Genomic DNA, 15,602 nt, shown 5'->3' with positions numbered 1-15,602 from the left:
TATGGCTGCATAGTATTCCATGGTGTATATGTGCCACATTTTCTTAATCCAGTCTGTCACTGATGGACATTTGGGTTGATTCCAAGTCTTTGCTATTTCACATTCTTGAAATGGGAATGGTATATGTGATGCAGAGCTAAGTAAATCAGGACCCTTTTTTCTAACTATTACAACCTAAATTGGGAATAAATCTGGTTAAAATAAATACTTTGGTCTTATTTGGGGGAAGAAGTCACAAGAAGTTAAAATTGAGTGTAATATAGAAGGAATAATCTCACCTCTTTACCCTGGAGATGGTAACACTTTGGAATTTGGAAACTGAAAACCAAAGAAATAGCTATAGGTATTTTCTTTCCAGGCATCTATTTACAGTCATCTTCTTCTTTCCCACTGTACTCCCCCGTGTCCAGCTGTCAGTGATCAGAAGCCATGAGCAGCAACACAGTGTGTTATTTCTGAGGCAAGTCATTAAAGAGCAGATTATCTTAGAACAAATTAATAAGTAGATTCACCAAAACATAAAATTTTGGAAATACCACCAAGTTGTTTGATGTTAAGATATTGACCTCATTTCAGAGCCAGGTTTTTTTTCCCAAAAGATACACACAAAAAGGAAATTGTTTTTACTTTGTCCTTCATTGCTTTCTAAGAAGAATTTAGACAGTAACCTTCAAGGGAACACAATAGCAAGGAAGCTAGCTGTATATGGCGAATAATTAAATGCTGTATGTGTGTTCTTTTCCCTCACACAGACCCCAAGTTGTCCAATTTGGAGAATTTTTGTATTATTATGGTAAAAAAAAATTAACATTAAATTTATCATTGTTACCATTTGTACATATACAGTGCAGTAACTATATTAATATATTAAGTATATTCACATTGTTTAGCAATAGATCTCTAGAAGTGTCTCATACAGCACTGAAACTCTATACTCATTAAATACTAATTCCCCCTTCCCCTCTCTCCACAGCTCTTGGTAGCCACCTTTCTAATGTCTCTTTCTATGATTGTGACTACCTTAGATATTTCATATGAGTAGAATCCGACAGTATTTGCTTTTTTTGTGACTGGCTTATTTCACATAGCACATTGTCTTTAGAGGCTCATCCATGTTGTAGCATGTAACAAGATTTGCTTCTTTTTTAACGTTACACGATATTGCATCATATGTATATCTTCTTTATCTGTATTTTCTTTATGTGTTCATCTGTCAATGAACACTTGGGTTGCTTCCTCTTGTCTATTATAAATAGTACTTAGATGAACATGGACTTACACATTTCGTGTTGGGATCCTACTTTGAATTCTTTTGTATATATACATATATATACAGAAGAAGGATGCTGAATCATATACTAATCCTATGTTTAATTTTTTGAGGAATCTCCAAACTATTTTTGATAAGGGCTACATGTTTTACATTCCCACCAAAACAAGGGTTGCAAATCTACATCCTTGCCAACACTAAGTATTTCCTAGTTTTTGATAGTAGTCATCCTATAGTTGTGAGCAGATACTACAGTGTGGGTTTGATTTGCATTTTTTAATGACTTGTAATGTTGAATATCTTTTCATATGTTTATTGTCCATTTGTATATCTCTTTGAAGAAATGTCTATTTAAGTTCTTTGCCCATTTTTTAATTAGGTTATTTGGGTTTTTTGTTGTTGTTGTTTACTTGTAAAAATTTCTGGATATTAATGCTGTATCAGATACATAATTTGCAATTGTTTTTTCCCATTCTGTTGGTTTCCTTTCACTCTGTTGATTGTTTTTTTGATGCGCAGATGTTTTGAAGTTTGGTGTAGTCTTATTTATTTTTTATTTTGTTTCTTGTGCTTTTGGTTTAATATCCAAGAAATCATTGCCTAATCTAATTTCCTGAAATTTTTAATACATGTTTTATTTTAGGAGTTTAATAGTTTTGGATTTTTTCATTTTGAGTTAATTTTTACATGGTGTATACTGAGAGTCCAACTTTATTGATCTGTATCTGGATATCCAGTTTACCCAGTATCATTTGTTGAAGAAACTGTTCTTTTGCCATTGTATAGTCTTGGCACCTTTGTGAAGAATCATTTGGCCATATATGCCTAATTGTAGGGATTTTAATACATTATATTTTAAACAATTTTGACTCAAACAGAAATAAAGGGAAACTAATCACATTCTAGCCTGAGGATTTTATTTCCATATAGCCATGTCACCCCATTAGAAGAGAATATTTTTCAAACGTGAGTAGTGACAGATAGAAGGAATACTTACTTGCTGAAAGTTTGGAGGTTAATTGACTAGTTATAATGATTTCAAGGGTCTAAGAAGAAAGGAGGAGGACCTGGAATAAGTCCGTGACATAAAGTTTAAAGCACGAGACAGAGGCAGAATGCAGAGGAAGACATGACTGAACTTGGCAACTGAAAAGATAAGGAGAGTTAGCACATAGGATTTCTAGTTGGATTTTTAGCTGGATGAATTCAAGGTTTTGTTTCCACAGTTTTAAATCCTTTTATGTTTAAGATACAAAGTCCTTAAAGAGCTATTTTTTTGATCCGTATTCCCAAGTCCCTAGAAGGACATCTCACTATCATTCAGAGTCTCATGTCTGCAAGGCTGGCTCTTTAATACTCAGTATGGTCTCTATTGTGAAATACTTAGCAATGTGACTCAAAGAACAAACCACAGTCATCTGTATCCAGGCAACAGCATTGATAAACACTGCAAATTTCTTTTCTACCTTATAGCTTGAGCTACATAATGTGGGCTAAAAATAATACTGTATTCTATTCAGTGTTTCTAGAAATTAACAACTATAAACATAGACACTCAAATATGTTCCTACCTTAAAAAAAGAAGGAAGCACAGCTACAGTATAGAATCACTGTCATCTGACATTTCTGACATTCTAGTTGTCATCTCAAATGTAAATAGTCTGCATTCTTTTTTTTTTTTTTTTTGCTTTTAGCATTCTAAAGATATTTGTACATGGTTGTTTGATTGTATTGTAAAAGACTTAAGTATAAATTGGGTCAACCAATAAACCGCAGGGCTACTGCCTGACAATTTAAATTAGCTCCTTTCACACTCCTTAGGATCTGCCTATCAGAGAGTTATCTGAGTTCCATAGACAACAGTAACCTAAGCCAATACCTTGGTCACAGTAATTATCTGTTTTTATTTATTTTCCTCTTGTCCAATTTATTTCAGGCCTGGTCTTATTTTTCCATTACAAGAGCCTGTGCACCCATGTGCAATTACCTGGTTTCTCTCTAGCACTTGAAACTAACTCTTGTTGCCATTTCAGGTAAACAGAAAACTCAAACTAAGCCTGCTCAGTAGATGTAATCAACTCAGTAGAACTAGTAGTTTCATGTAGGAACCACAAATGGAGATGTTTTTTTGATACACTGAGTTTTTAGGTGGGAAGACTGGTATTAAATAAATTCTGTTTGAACAAATAGGTGAATGACAATTGTAGTAGATATATGAATCAGTCAAATAATTTTTAGCATAATTGCAATTATGAATTTTGAGAGTTAGCCTTAAGTTTAAAATTACTAATTGTTGAAGTTTTATATTCCTGAGTCAAGTAAATAAAGTAGTTGAATTTTTGGGGGGATAATTTTGTGCATTTTTCTGAAAAGGAAAAGAGTTTGTTTTATAGTCATTATTACTCTATTTTACAAAAACAATAATGTGTCAATATGTTACTACAATAATTAGTCACACATGCCAGGAACTTAAAATGAGTGTCAAGAAAAGTCAGATAAAGTAGTGACTATCTGTTAAGAATGATTTAAGTGACATTAAAGGAAAAGCCTTCTTCTCCAAAGTAATCATGAAGTGAGGACTCAGCAAAATTGAGTTCCCCAATGACTGGACTGTAGTTGAGCACTTCAATGTAAAGTTTCAGCTAGAGTGATCTGAAATAGTGGTGCTGTTAAGGACATAACAGCTAAGTCAATTTAAAAAGAACTTTAAATGACTGCTTCACTAGATAGCAAGGTATAAAGAATGCTGCCAATGTACATCACTTGGGTAATTAGCAAACTGTATCTCTTTTGAGACAGCAATTTAACTTTCCTCATTTTGTGCCTTTAACTTAGCCACAGGATGTTATACCATCAGTAATCAAAAAATGTATGCAAGTATATATCTCTCTACCAGGTCTGAAGACATGTTATTTGCTTGGTCAGCGGCCTTAATAAAGACAGCTGCTATCAGTTTTTCATAAAATAAAACCCAATGTGGTCTTCTAAATTCACTCTAATGATCAGTTAGTTTCAGATAGATGATATGGATGGATGAATGGATAGATGGATAAATAGATAGACAGACAGACAGATAGATAGATAGAAAGATAGATAGATAGATAACATACACATGAAATACACTAGAATCAGAAGTAAGAGAAATTCAGTACTGAAGGGTAAAAATGGAGCTTGACTGAGTAATCTTGGACATTTTGAGGCTACAACACAATAACTTCTACCCAATGGTTTACTCCATTTTCTATGCTGTGGTTTAATAATGTCATTTTTGAACTGAATTTATTTTATTTAAAACTCTTTCTTGAATGTATTACAAGACTTCTTTAGACTATGTATAAAGTAGAAGTTACTCTTCAGAGGAACTTTTTTTTTTACAGCACTGTTATATAAACACAAAACTATTTGACTAAAGAGTGCATCTATAACTGGAATTATAGAGGGGATACAATTTAGTTAATGTGGAAATAATTGTCTTATTACCATGGTTCTCTACATGCTACACATTGGATGATGATTATTTTATGAGTAAGTCAATTCTGTATGGATGTAAAGATTCATTTGAAAGTAAGTGGAGTAATTTGAACGTAACTGCAATTATTTTTGCACCAACCTAATAACAAGAGTATTATGTTCTTATTCTTTCACTCACTCTCTCTCTTTCTCTCACACACACACACAGACACACACACATCCTTTTTCCTTCAAGAGTTTCTCTATCTAATGTACAGTAATCCTTCCGTAATATTGTTTTCAGAGTTCTTGCCAATAGTCTGTCTTTATAGACCAAAACATTTGTAAGAGAGTCTTTCAGAAATGTAGACTAATAATTCTGTCTTATACCAAAGTTGATGTGATAGCAAATAGAGTTAAAAGAGTTCCCTGCCATGCTTCTGTTTTGTATTTTATTGTCCTCTAATTTATATGCATATTGAGTATTTGCAAATACTTCTAAGAAGGCACCATAAAATTTTTTTAAATTATTATGCAAATTCAATAAAAGAGAATGGGTATGACCAGAAAAATTTGTTTATTTGAACTGTATTTTTACAATTTTAGTCTTAAGGAAAGTTAACATTTTAAGGATTCCACAAACACAGAGACACACACACACACAATGAGTTAGAGACTGCAGTTTTATTTCTTAGAATTTTTGATCTTGTAGGAAAAGAATAACTAAGCACTTTCATTTCTTCAAAGTTTTCAAAATTATTCAGGAGGATTTGTCTTCATCTATTCCTTTCTACAATGATCCTAAAGAATTTCTTATCCACATATTCAGTTTGATTATGGATTTATTTGCTAACCTGATAGGTAGTGTTATCATGGTTTTGTTTTCATAAATGTAATTGATGTCTTAGCTTATTTTACAAAAAGATATATTTCAAATTGAATAAAATAATTTTTATCACAAACATTGACCCATTATATTGAATTTCTATAATAAGCCTCCAATAACAGAATTAATTTTTTTAAATTGGTTCTATAAATTTGTTGAGATTGGAAATTATATACCTGAATATAATCAATTTATATCTAATAGGACTCTAAATATTTTCTACATAATATAAAATAGTCCATAAGATGGAGTATTTTATGAAACACTTTCTACATTTTCATTTATACTAAATGCAAAAATATATTAGCGAATAGATGTTTATTTTACAAGTTATAATAAACACACTATAAAAGCTATTAGGTCAGCTAAATGAGTGAATATGTTTAAGATATTGCTAAGTAATATGTTTGACTCTCCCTTCTACAACTTTCATAGGTAAAACAGTTACTCAGATCTTAATGCCACAATATTTTTTCTATCTGTCTTCTTTTTTTCAATTGCCTTTGCCATTCTGTCAGTTCAGATCCTTAAATTCTCTCCCCTGCCTCCATTTTCTCTCCCGCTCATTTTCAGATTCACCTCATTTTCCACTCATTTTCAGACTTACTACAAAGCAGAGCTTTGAGCATTCCAGAAATATATGTCTGAACTTTTCAAAAACCTTCAATTATTCTACACCATTTGCTAATTGAGTAGCTCCCCTCAGTTTGGCATTTAAAGTAGTCCTAACCGTGTCTTCAAGTCATCTCTGGCACAGTAATTCTTTCTTAATCATTGATCATCATTGATAAAAATGTACATAGTCATATACATGCAGAGTTCTATATAGTTTTATGGAGTTTACCAAATCTTTCTCTACAAGTCTTAGAGAAATACCCACCTGCTCTACACATTTCCATCCTGCTACTCTGCCACACATGCCTAACATTTCAACCACATTCGATGACAAGCAACTTGAGGACAGACATGGTGTTTTCTGCAAAATGCACATTTACATAAGCCCCATGATACTATCCAAATGTCTCCACTGAGTAACCTGGCCCCTGGAATGTCTTTCCTCAGGTTTTCAGAATGTTTGCATTCCCTTTATCTGTCCCTGTTACCTGTTACCTGGATAAGTTGGGAGGCATTTGGAGAAGATAAATGTCATTTTTCAGATTTCAGTCACTGCTATTCTTGCTAAAGTAAATTCTTTTATTATGGTGGGAAATAATCTTTACTAATGAACTTGGACTGTCCTTACCTTGATTAATATAGGCTTCATTTGTATTTAAATTTGATGTCTATTTGGTTCATGTCAGCTCAAAAGGTGTTTTTCAAATTTATATTTTTCAGGTTTCTTGAGTACAGGGGATCAGGCTGCAAAGGGGAACTATGGACTCCTTGATCTCATACAAGCTTTAAGATGGACTAGTGAAAACATTGGATTCTTTGGTGGTGACCCCTTAAGAATCACTGTTTTTGGATCTGGTGCTGGGGGTTCATGTGTCAATCTGCTGACTTTATCCCATTATTCTGAAGGTAACCGTTGGAGCAATTCAACCAAAGGTATTATGCAGGTTGCAAATTTTGACAATTTTGGTGTCTGCATGCCACCACCATCAATAGTATGTGATGCTCTGTATATTTCTCTGTTCAAACTGAGTGTTAGGTTGAACTCAATATCTGTTTAAAGCTTTGTTTCTTCAGCTTTTCTGTGCATGTTTAAATTTTCGTCAAACTCTTTTCTTTGTCTCCTGTGGAGCTTGGTAAGGATGCCCTTTCAAGCACACTTCAGAATAGTTAGCATTACAGTTACTCTTCTTTCCTTTAAAGGGTGATTTGAGGAAAAAATCAGACAAAAACATTCTACAGTTCTGTCATCTTTGTTTATTCAGTGATCAAAATCAAAGATGAGACTTTTTAAATGCAGGGATTGTATATCATCTATTTTCAAGACAATAGACATTTTAAACCCTTTATTAGTATGAAGCTAACGAAGCAGTCGTAAGCTAGTTTGTCTGAAAACATGTGATTTCGCTTGTTGTCTGAGTACAGAATGGACTGTTGATTATTTTGCATGCATGATCCAAAATTGTCAAAGCATCAAGGTCACTGGTAGAGCTTTTGATTAAAAAGAAAAATACATTTGATTCAGTGTTTTTTCTATTTTTAACTCCAAAAGCATTATTTTCCTCCCTAAACTTGGCAAGGCAGCATGGAGTACTGAGGCTGCTGAAATCCATGAAATATTTTTCTCATTTCCATCTTCTGGCTTTGACATATTTTTTCCAAAGTGCCTGTCCAAGGCTTACCATGTTGTTCTTTATGAATTCCATCTCCATTTTACCATGCATAGAATCACCCATTCCGACTGCATTATTAATTTGAAATTTCACAAGAACAGAAGAGTATTGCTGGAGAAATTTGCAAAGCAAATACTTTTTCTGCATTATTTATGTATAATAGAGAGGAAGACAGAGAATATATAAAAATGCAGACCATCTTTTAATTTCTGATGTTTTATTGTCGTTTTATATCCAAGAAGAAAGTATATACTGTCAAATGTAATTCATGAAGCATCTTAATTTGTAAGGTTGAGTTTTGTGATAGGAACACCAGACATATGATATTTGTTTTTGGTATCAAAAACACATGAGTGTTGAATTTCAAAGGAATAGCCAGTCCTTAAATGAATCTGTATATTTGGAGAATCATATATAGACTCAATTTATTAACACAGTTTATATAAGATTTCATTTATGTTAGTACAATTCTGATTCAAGATGACAAAATAACACAGATGAACATTTCCAATAGAGATTTCATCTGTAAAGAAATGGCTTCTTTTGAAATAATAAATTTAGTGGTTTTTAATTAAACAGATTAGATTGTTCTAACCTCAGTATTTTTCCTAATGCCACTATGTAGCTAGAGCAACACTAAGCCACCTATATACAGATTAGATTGTTCTAATCTCAGTATTTTTCCTAATGCCACTATGTGACTAAAGCAACACTAAGCCACCTATATAGGTTTCTCGGGGCCACTTGATCAAAATTTGACATGAAAGCCACCTTTAGCTAGTATAAAACTAGCACGGTTTAAGAGATGAGTCAGTTAGTTCATCAGCTAACACTGCTAGTCATCAGCTGATGGTGTAGTAAACAGTGGGAAATGGTTATGCAAACTGTTGAAAATACAACATTTTATTATACACTTCAGGGAAATCTGTCTATCTCTGGAAAAAGACATGAACTTAGGTTTGGCCTAAACCTATCTCCAGACTGAGCTGCCTGATTTTATCGGGAGATGCTCAAAAAAAATCTCTTGAAATCATCAAGCTGATTCTGCCTCCAATGTAGATGTAAACTTTAAAGGCAATAAACCCCACAAAGGGCTGCACCAATGCTCAGGCCTGGATATACCGTGAGTAAACCCCATCTTGCATCCACACAAGAGGCACTTTCACTAATGATAAAACATATGGTGTTCCCAATACCATCTAGGTGGTATATTTTAGGACATATTGAACATGATGTGCCTTTCCTTCTAAATCTCTTTCAGTATATTTAGTTAATGTTGAGTCCCTGAAATGGGAAATAATATTATAGAAATCACCAGATCTATTTTAGTTATATAATTTTTATTTATTAAAATATTTTCCTGAGCAACTGTTAATGAACAGCTACATAATTTTTAAAATTATCTGCATTTGTATCATTTGCTCTAGCATACTTTGTTCTAGTAAACTAAAAAATGTTTATAAAGATGTCAGAAAACCAAAATAAATGTATATTAATACTGTTAGATTTTTAAAATAGCTTTAGAATTGTATGGGAACATGTTACAGACATGTTGAATGTATAGGCATATTAGGTTAAAAATATCTAAAACTCTCCTTCTAATTCAGACAGTGCTTCAACACCTTTGTGAAAAGAGTTTTTATCTCATTAACACATATGAATAATATAATTAAGCATGTTTTTAAATAACTGAAGCACAAAGCTGTATTTGGAAATTGATAATAAATTTAAATATTTAAAAGCAAATAGATAAACTATATTTTTTAAAAAAGAATTTTATCAGAAAAATACCTTAATGAGAAGATAAAGTACATTTGTAAATTTTAATGCCATGCAGCACTTAACAAACTGCATATGGAACCATCATTTACAATTCTTAAATGCAATTAAGTAAAAAGCAGTGGACCATGTGCTTTTCATCTTTTATGATAAAAGTAGTAGTGTACATTCAACAGTGGCAAAAGTTAAATCACACCACACTAAATCTGTCTGCTGATGGTTTTTTCTTTAGCCTAGTGAAAACACTTCAAATGTTATGTCTTCTTCTGAAAGATGAATATTCAGCATACTATGTCTGACATGAAGATTGGAAAGAGTACGTCTAAAGTAATATTCTGTTTTGTGTGAATTCAGGGCCAACCCCAGGGTATAAACAAACAGCCAGCCCCAGTCATTGTGTGAGCCTTCAAGAATTCTTTTTTCAAATAACATCTGGTTAAAACAAATATATAGAACTATTTTGAAGGAAGATAGACACAGCCAAGCTAGAGGAAATATTCCAAACAGACAATGTAGAGTCTGTTGAGGACTTGAATAGGAGAAGATTGGCCCCATCTGGTTAATGTTGATGATAAGTATTTACACACTCATTGAAGAACATATTTGGGACTTTGTACCACTACATCTTCTCCTTTTCTTCTTGCCTGCTACCTCTTTGAGGCTTCTTGATCCCTAAAGCAGGTGCCACTCAAAGCAGAAGAATTAGATCCACCTCTCTAATCCACTATACCCTGCAGTTGGCTTTGTGTAATTCCCTTAAGCAAAAATCTCTCTATCTCCCTGTTTCTTGAGTTGTATCTGGGTTTTTATATACATGTCTAAAATATCAGATGTTACTGTTTTACCACAACATTACTCAAAGATCATCTAAAATTCTTTGTTGATTTTCCCATAGGACTTTTTCAACGAGCAATAGCTCAAAGTGGAACAGCCCTTTCCAGCTGGGCTGTTAGTTTTCAACCTGCAAAATATGCTAGAATGTTGGCCACAAAAGTTGGTTGCAATGTTTCAGATACAGTAGAGTTAGTGGAATGCCTACAGAAGAAGCCTTACAAAGAACTTGTTGACCAAGATATTCAACCAGCTCGATACCACATAGCCTTTGGACCTGTGATTGATGGTGATGTAATACCAGATGACCCTCAGATATTGATGGAGCAAGGAGAGTTTCTCAACTACGATATAATGTTAGGAGTGAACCAAGGGGAAGGGTTAAAATTTGTTGAAAATATAGTAGATAGCGATGACGGTATATCAGCTAGTGATTTTGACTTCGCTGTTTCAAATTTTGTTGATAATTTATACGGATATCCTGAAGGCAAAGATGTTTTGAGAGAAACCATTAAGTTCATGTATACTGACTGGGCTGACCGTCATAACCCTGAAACCAGAAGAAAGACATTATTGGCTTTGTTTACGGACCATCAGTGGGTGGCACCAGCTGTAGCCACAGCAGATCTTCACTCAAACTTTGGTTCACCTACGTACTTCTATGCCTTTTACCATCATTGCCAAACAGATCAGGTTCCAGCTTGGGCTGATGCAGCCCACGGAGACGAGGTTCCCTATGTCCTGGGAATCCCCATGATTGGTCCTACAGAGTTATTTCCTTGCAATTTCTCCAAAAATGATGTGATGCTGAGTGCAGTTGTAATGACATACTGGACAAATTTTGCTAAAACTGGGTATGTACCTAAGGAATGAAGTTTATTTTTAATAAAAATATTATTTTAACCATTTTAAAATAATAGATATTTATGCCCAGATAATCTCATATTGGATTAATACCTGCAATATATTACAATCCTTCATTCAAAATTAATTCTACATTATGGTGTTTTTAAAAGTCATTGCTTTATTATTTCTGGTGTTTTAGAAGCTTGTTAAGAAAGTACATATCTCAGTTGCGTTACTTAATTACATATGCTTTTGGTTTTTGAATTATACAAGACTTACTATTGTTCAGCAGTACAAAATATTATTTTATAGTGCTTTGTAATTCACAACACTCTTTCATCCTTCCAACTACCTTTCTGAATCTGGCAGATCAGGTACTATTAATCCCACTTTACGAAAAAGAGACCTGAGGTTCTGGGAGTGTCATAGAGATGGTCACATGTCTGGTATATAGCAGAACCTAGTCTCAACCCTTTATCTACTAATTTAAAATCAAAACTCCTTTCCACTATTCCGTGTCATCTCTGCTAGTTTGCCTATGAGACAACTCATACGTATGTGAGTATTTAAATAATTCTTTAAAATCTTTGGGTAGATAGTAGCCCATCTCAGGATAGGCAGAGAGAACAAGAATGTGAGACTTATTGCCTTACATTATTACTCATCGAACAATCTGCCTGCTAGGAGATTTATATTTCTAAATTGACCCAAGTTAATTCAAAAAACAATCTAAAGCATTGCTGAGTCATCTCTTTAATTATTATATGTTAAAGTAGTGTGATTTTAAGTAAAAAACAAAATAACTTTATCTTTTCCTTTTTAGTGACCCAAATCAACCAGTCCCTCAAGACACGAAATTCATTCATACCAAACCCAACCGTTTTGAAGAAGTAGCATGGACCAGATATTCCCAGAAAGACCAACTTTATCTCCATATTGGATTAAAACCAAGAGTTAAAGAACATTACAGAGCCAATAAGGTGAACCTCTGGTTGGAGTTGGTACCTCATCTGCATAATCTCAATGACATTTCTCAGTATACCTCTACAACAACTAAAGTGCCATCAACTGACATCACTTTCAGACCTACGAGAAAAAATTCTGTACCTGTCACGTCAGCCTTTCCCACTGCCAAGCAGGATGATCCCAAACAACAACCAAGTCCATTTTCAGTGGATCAAAGGGACTACTCAACAGAGCTGAGTGTCACTATTGCAGTTGGAGCATCACTGCTGTTTCTGAACATCTTGGCCTTTGCAGCCCTGTACTACAAAAAGGATAAGAGGAGACATGATGTTCATAGGAGATGCAGCCCTCAGCGCACTACTACCAATGATCTAACCCATGCACAAGAAGAAGAAATCATGTCCCTCCAAATGAAGCACACTGATTTGGATCATGAATGTGAGTCCATCCATCCACATGAGGTGGTTCTTCGGACCGCCTGTCCCCCAGATTACACACTAGCTATGAGGAGGTCACCTGATGATGTTCCCTTAATGACACCCAACACCATTACAATGATTCCCAACACCATACCAGGGATTCAGCCCTTACACACATTCAACACATTTACTGGAGGACAGAACAATACTCTGCCCCATCCCCATCCCCACCCCCATTCACATTCAACAACCAGGGTATAGCCAGATAACAGAAACAAACTATTTTTTTGGTGGATTGCAGTAAACGATTACTGAAGATTCCTTGGCTTTCAACCTACAAGACTTACTATTTAAATAAGGAGGAATGTTATGTGAATATACATATCAAGAACTTTGGGGGTTTTGAAAAAAATGAATTGTGTATATACAAATCAACTTTAAAAACAAATTTCAATTGCTTGAAGCAATTGTGCCGAATGATACTTTTTCATTCACATTCAAGAATTAATTTTTTGAAGATTTAAGTTACATAATGGAATTAGGCATGTGGAACACCAAACAGGAAAGAACTATGTCTGAAATATAAAAAATAAAAATAAAAAAACTATGAATATGCACAAGGGACACACCAATGGAATGTCAGATAATTTTCACCAGTTTTTATTTGGAGCCGTTTTATTGTGTAGACCATATTTACATATTTGGATAAGTACACAAAGCGTCAATGCTGTTAATGGCCTTAGCAAAGGCTCATGCTGAAATTTGCCAGTAAAACAAAGAAGTTTAAAGACTGGCAGGTACAACATTATCACATAAGTGCTGTCAGTATAAAGTTGTGGGGATAAAGGAAACTGGATATTTTTAGCACGATGTGCATGATAATTTATATGCTTGGTGGCTGTGCTGCTGATTAAGCCGTAATTAAAATTCTTCTGATCCCATTGGAGTTTTTAATAGAAGCTTCCTCCATCAATTGGCAGAACCTAAAGATTTTAAGGGGCAAAAGTAATTACAATAAAATAATTCACAGTAGTTTCAATATAGAAGGAATTAGTTATTAAAGGTATTTGAAGAAACTATAGGTATAGTGGTGAATACTCGCTGATATGAATCCCAGAAAAAAAATTCCCTGTTCTCAATGTTCTTTTCATTCTCATCTAGATAATTTATAGAACTATAACCCTAATTGGACATGTGGTACAGGATCTATAAGTTGCTGTGTTTTTTTTGTTACTCTGTATTTTGTTCCTTTTGGTAAGGTGAAGTGTGTCCAAAGAGTTACTTGCAACAGTCTTTCATGATATGAGGATGCCCCAGTATTAACACTCTGATTATAGTTCTGAGTTCATTGATTTACTTATGCTGCATGACAAAACGTTTACTAATAACAATTCATTATAAAGTTATGTCCCTCTTTACATCACTTATCTTTCTCACTGAGGTTCATTCACTGGAATTTACTCACGCAATCTCAGTAGAGTGCAACGTAGATACAGAACCTAGGAGAGTCAACACCTGGAGGATTTTAGTCTTACACATACGTGTGATTTTAAATGAATATTCTCAGACCACAGGAAACTCTTCATCCCCCTGTTGTTTACCAGTAACAGTATATCACAGACCTTTCCAAATGTTTGTATATGTAATCAGATGTACATTTATATTTAAAAAAAAAAATGAGATGGACTTAAAGAGCACATCCTGATAAATACTTTCTCTCTTACCTGTACTATATTTCTATTAGACTAAAGTTATGTGATTTTTTTTTTACATTTTTTCAGATGACTAGCAATTTTGATAGTTTATAAGATAATGCAAAGAACTTTCTCTGACAAACTAACTGCAGTAACAGAAACCTTTCTTTTCAGTTACTCTTTTTCAAGAATGAAAGATTATTATACAAAAAAATTGTATACTACTTGATGGAACCAACTTTGTACATCTTGGCCATGTCACTGGTCATTGTGTGAAATAAAGATAATCTGGATAATGACTATTAGTCCAATGCTAAGAAACATGATCTTTGCTCATTAAAGAGCTAAAATGTTTATTGCTGTTTTGTCTTTCTTTTTTCTAAAAAAAAAAAAAAAAAATAGAAAAGAAAAGAAAAAGAAAAAAAGGAAAAGAAAAACAAAGAAACATGACTGTCTCAAAGAGTAATTTTTCTAGATTAGACCAGTCGGGTTTTTGAAGACACATAGGTAACTTTCATAGAAAACACAAACATGTATTTAAAGGCAAGTCTCATCTAAGATGAAACTCATAAAACTTTAATGTTATGAATTTAAAAGCTCCAGAAATTCATGAAGAAAAGAAAGATTAGCTTTGTGTTGTTAAATATCTCTTAGGTACAGATGTTGTAGAAATAAAGTGTCAATTGTTTTCAGTTAGAAACATAAGTTCCACTTCTGGTCATCAAGGAAAAGGTCTATTGAAAAGAAATGTGCAATATTTCATGGAATACAAATAACTAGGATCATAAAATGGGGGTGATTAAACTACCATAAAGTAATGAATAGAAAGTTGCCATGCTAAGAGAATGTAAACGTACTGAGCAAGATATTAAACTGACACTAAAAGATAAAAATCTATTTCAAGGAATTTATTTGATTATAATCCCCCTCCCAATTGTTATCTATCAATGAAATGTATATATTCCTCCATAATTAAAAAAAAAAAAAAATCTCTGTTAGAAGCAAAAGCCTTCAAAATCCAGAGTGATCTACATGCAGTTTTTGACTGAGGTGGTTATGCTTTTAAACTATGAACTGCCAGTGTACACAAATAGAAATAATTGTTTAGCATCTGAAGTATTGTTCAATTGGAACACTGTATTTTACTGTATTAATTAAACAAAACACTAGAACAGA

General features: G+C 33.5%; 1 protein-coding gene across 3 annotated transcripts in view; it reads left to right on the top strand.

Moving 5' to 3' along the window:
- Nucleotides 1-15,040, top strand: part of NLGN1 (neuroligin 1) — a 991,256-nt gene extending 976,216 nt beyond the window's left edge. For 2 of the 3 annotated variants that reach the window (XM_011998237.1, XM_011998236.1), the window contains exons 4-6: nucleotides 6,942-7,154; nucleotides 10,566-11,355; nucleotides 12,171-15,040. In XM_011998237.1, coding sequence (XP_011853627.1) covers nucleotides 6,942-7,154; nucleotides 10,566-11,355; nucleotides 12,171-12,993 — 1,826 coding nt within the window. In that variant the 3' untranslated portion in view covers nucleotides 12,994-15,040. The remainder of the gene's footprint in view (nucleotides 1-6,941; nucleotides 7,155-10,565; nucleotides 11,356-12,170) is intronic. The other variant, XM_011998235.1, reaches the window with a different exon arrangement.
- The last annotated feature ends 562 nt before the right edge of the window (nucleotides 15,041-15,602 follow it).

This window comes from Mandrillus leucophaeus, unplaced genomic scaffold (genome assembly GCF_000951045.1).
Source record: "Mandrillus leucophaeus isolate KB7577 unplaced genomic scaffold, Mleu.le_1.0 Scaffold563, whole genome shotgun sequence".
NCBI lineage: Eukaryota > Metazoa > Chordata > Mammalia > Primates > Cercopithecidae > Mandrillus > Mandrillus leucophaeus.
The sequence above is the reverse complement of the archived record's forward strand: the minus strand, read 5'-3'. Positions and strand labels throughout refer to the sequence as shown.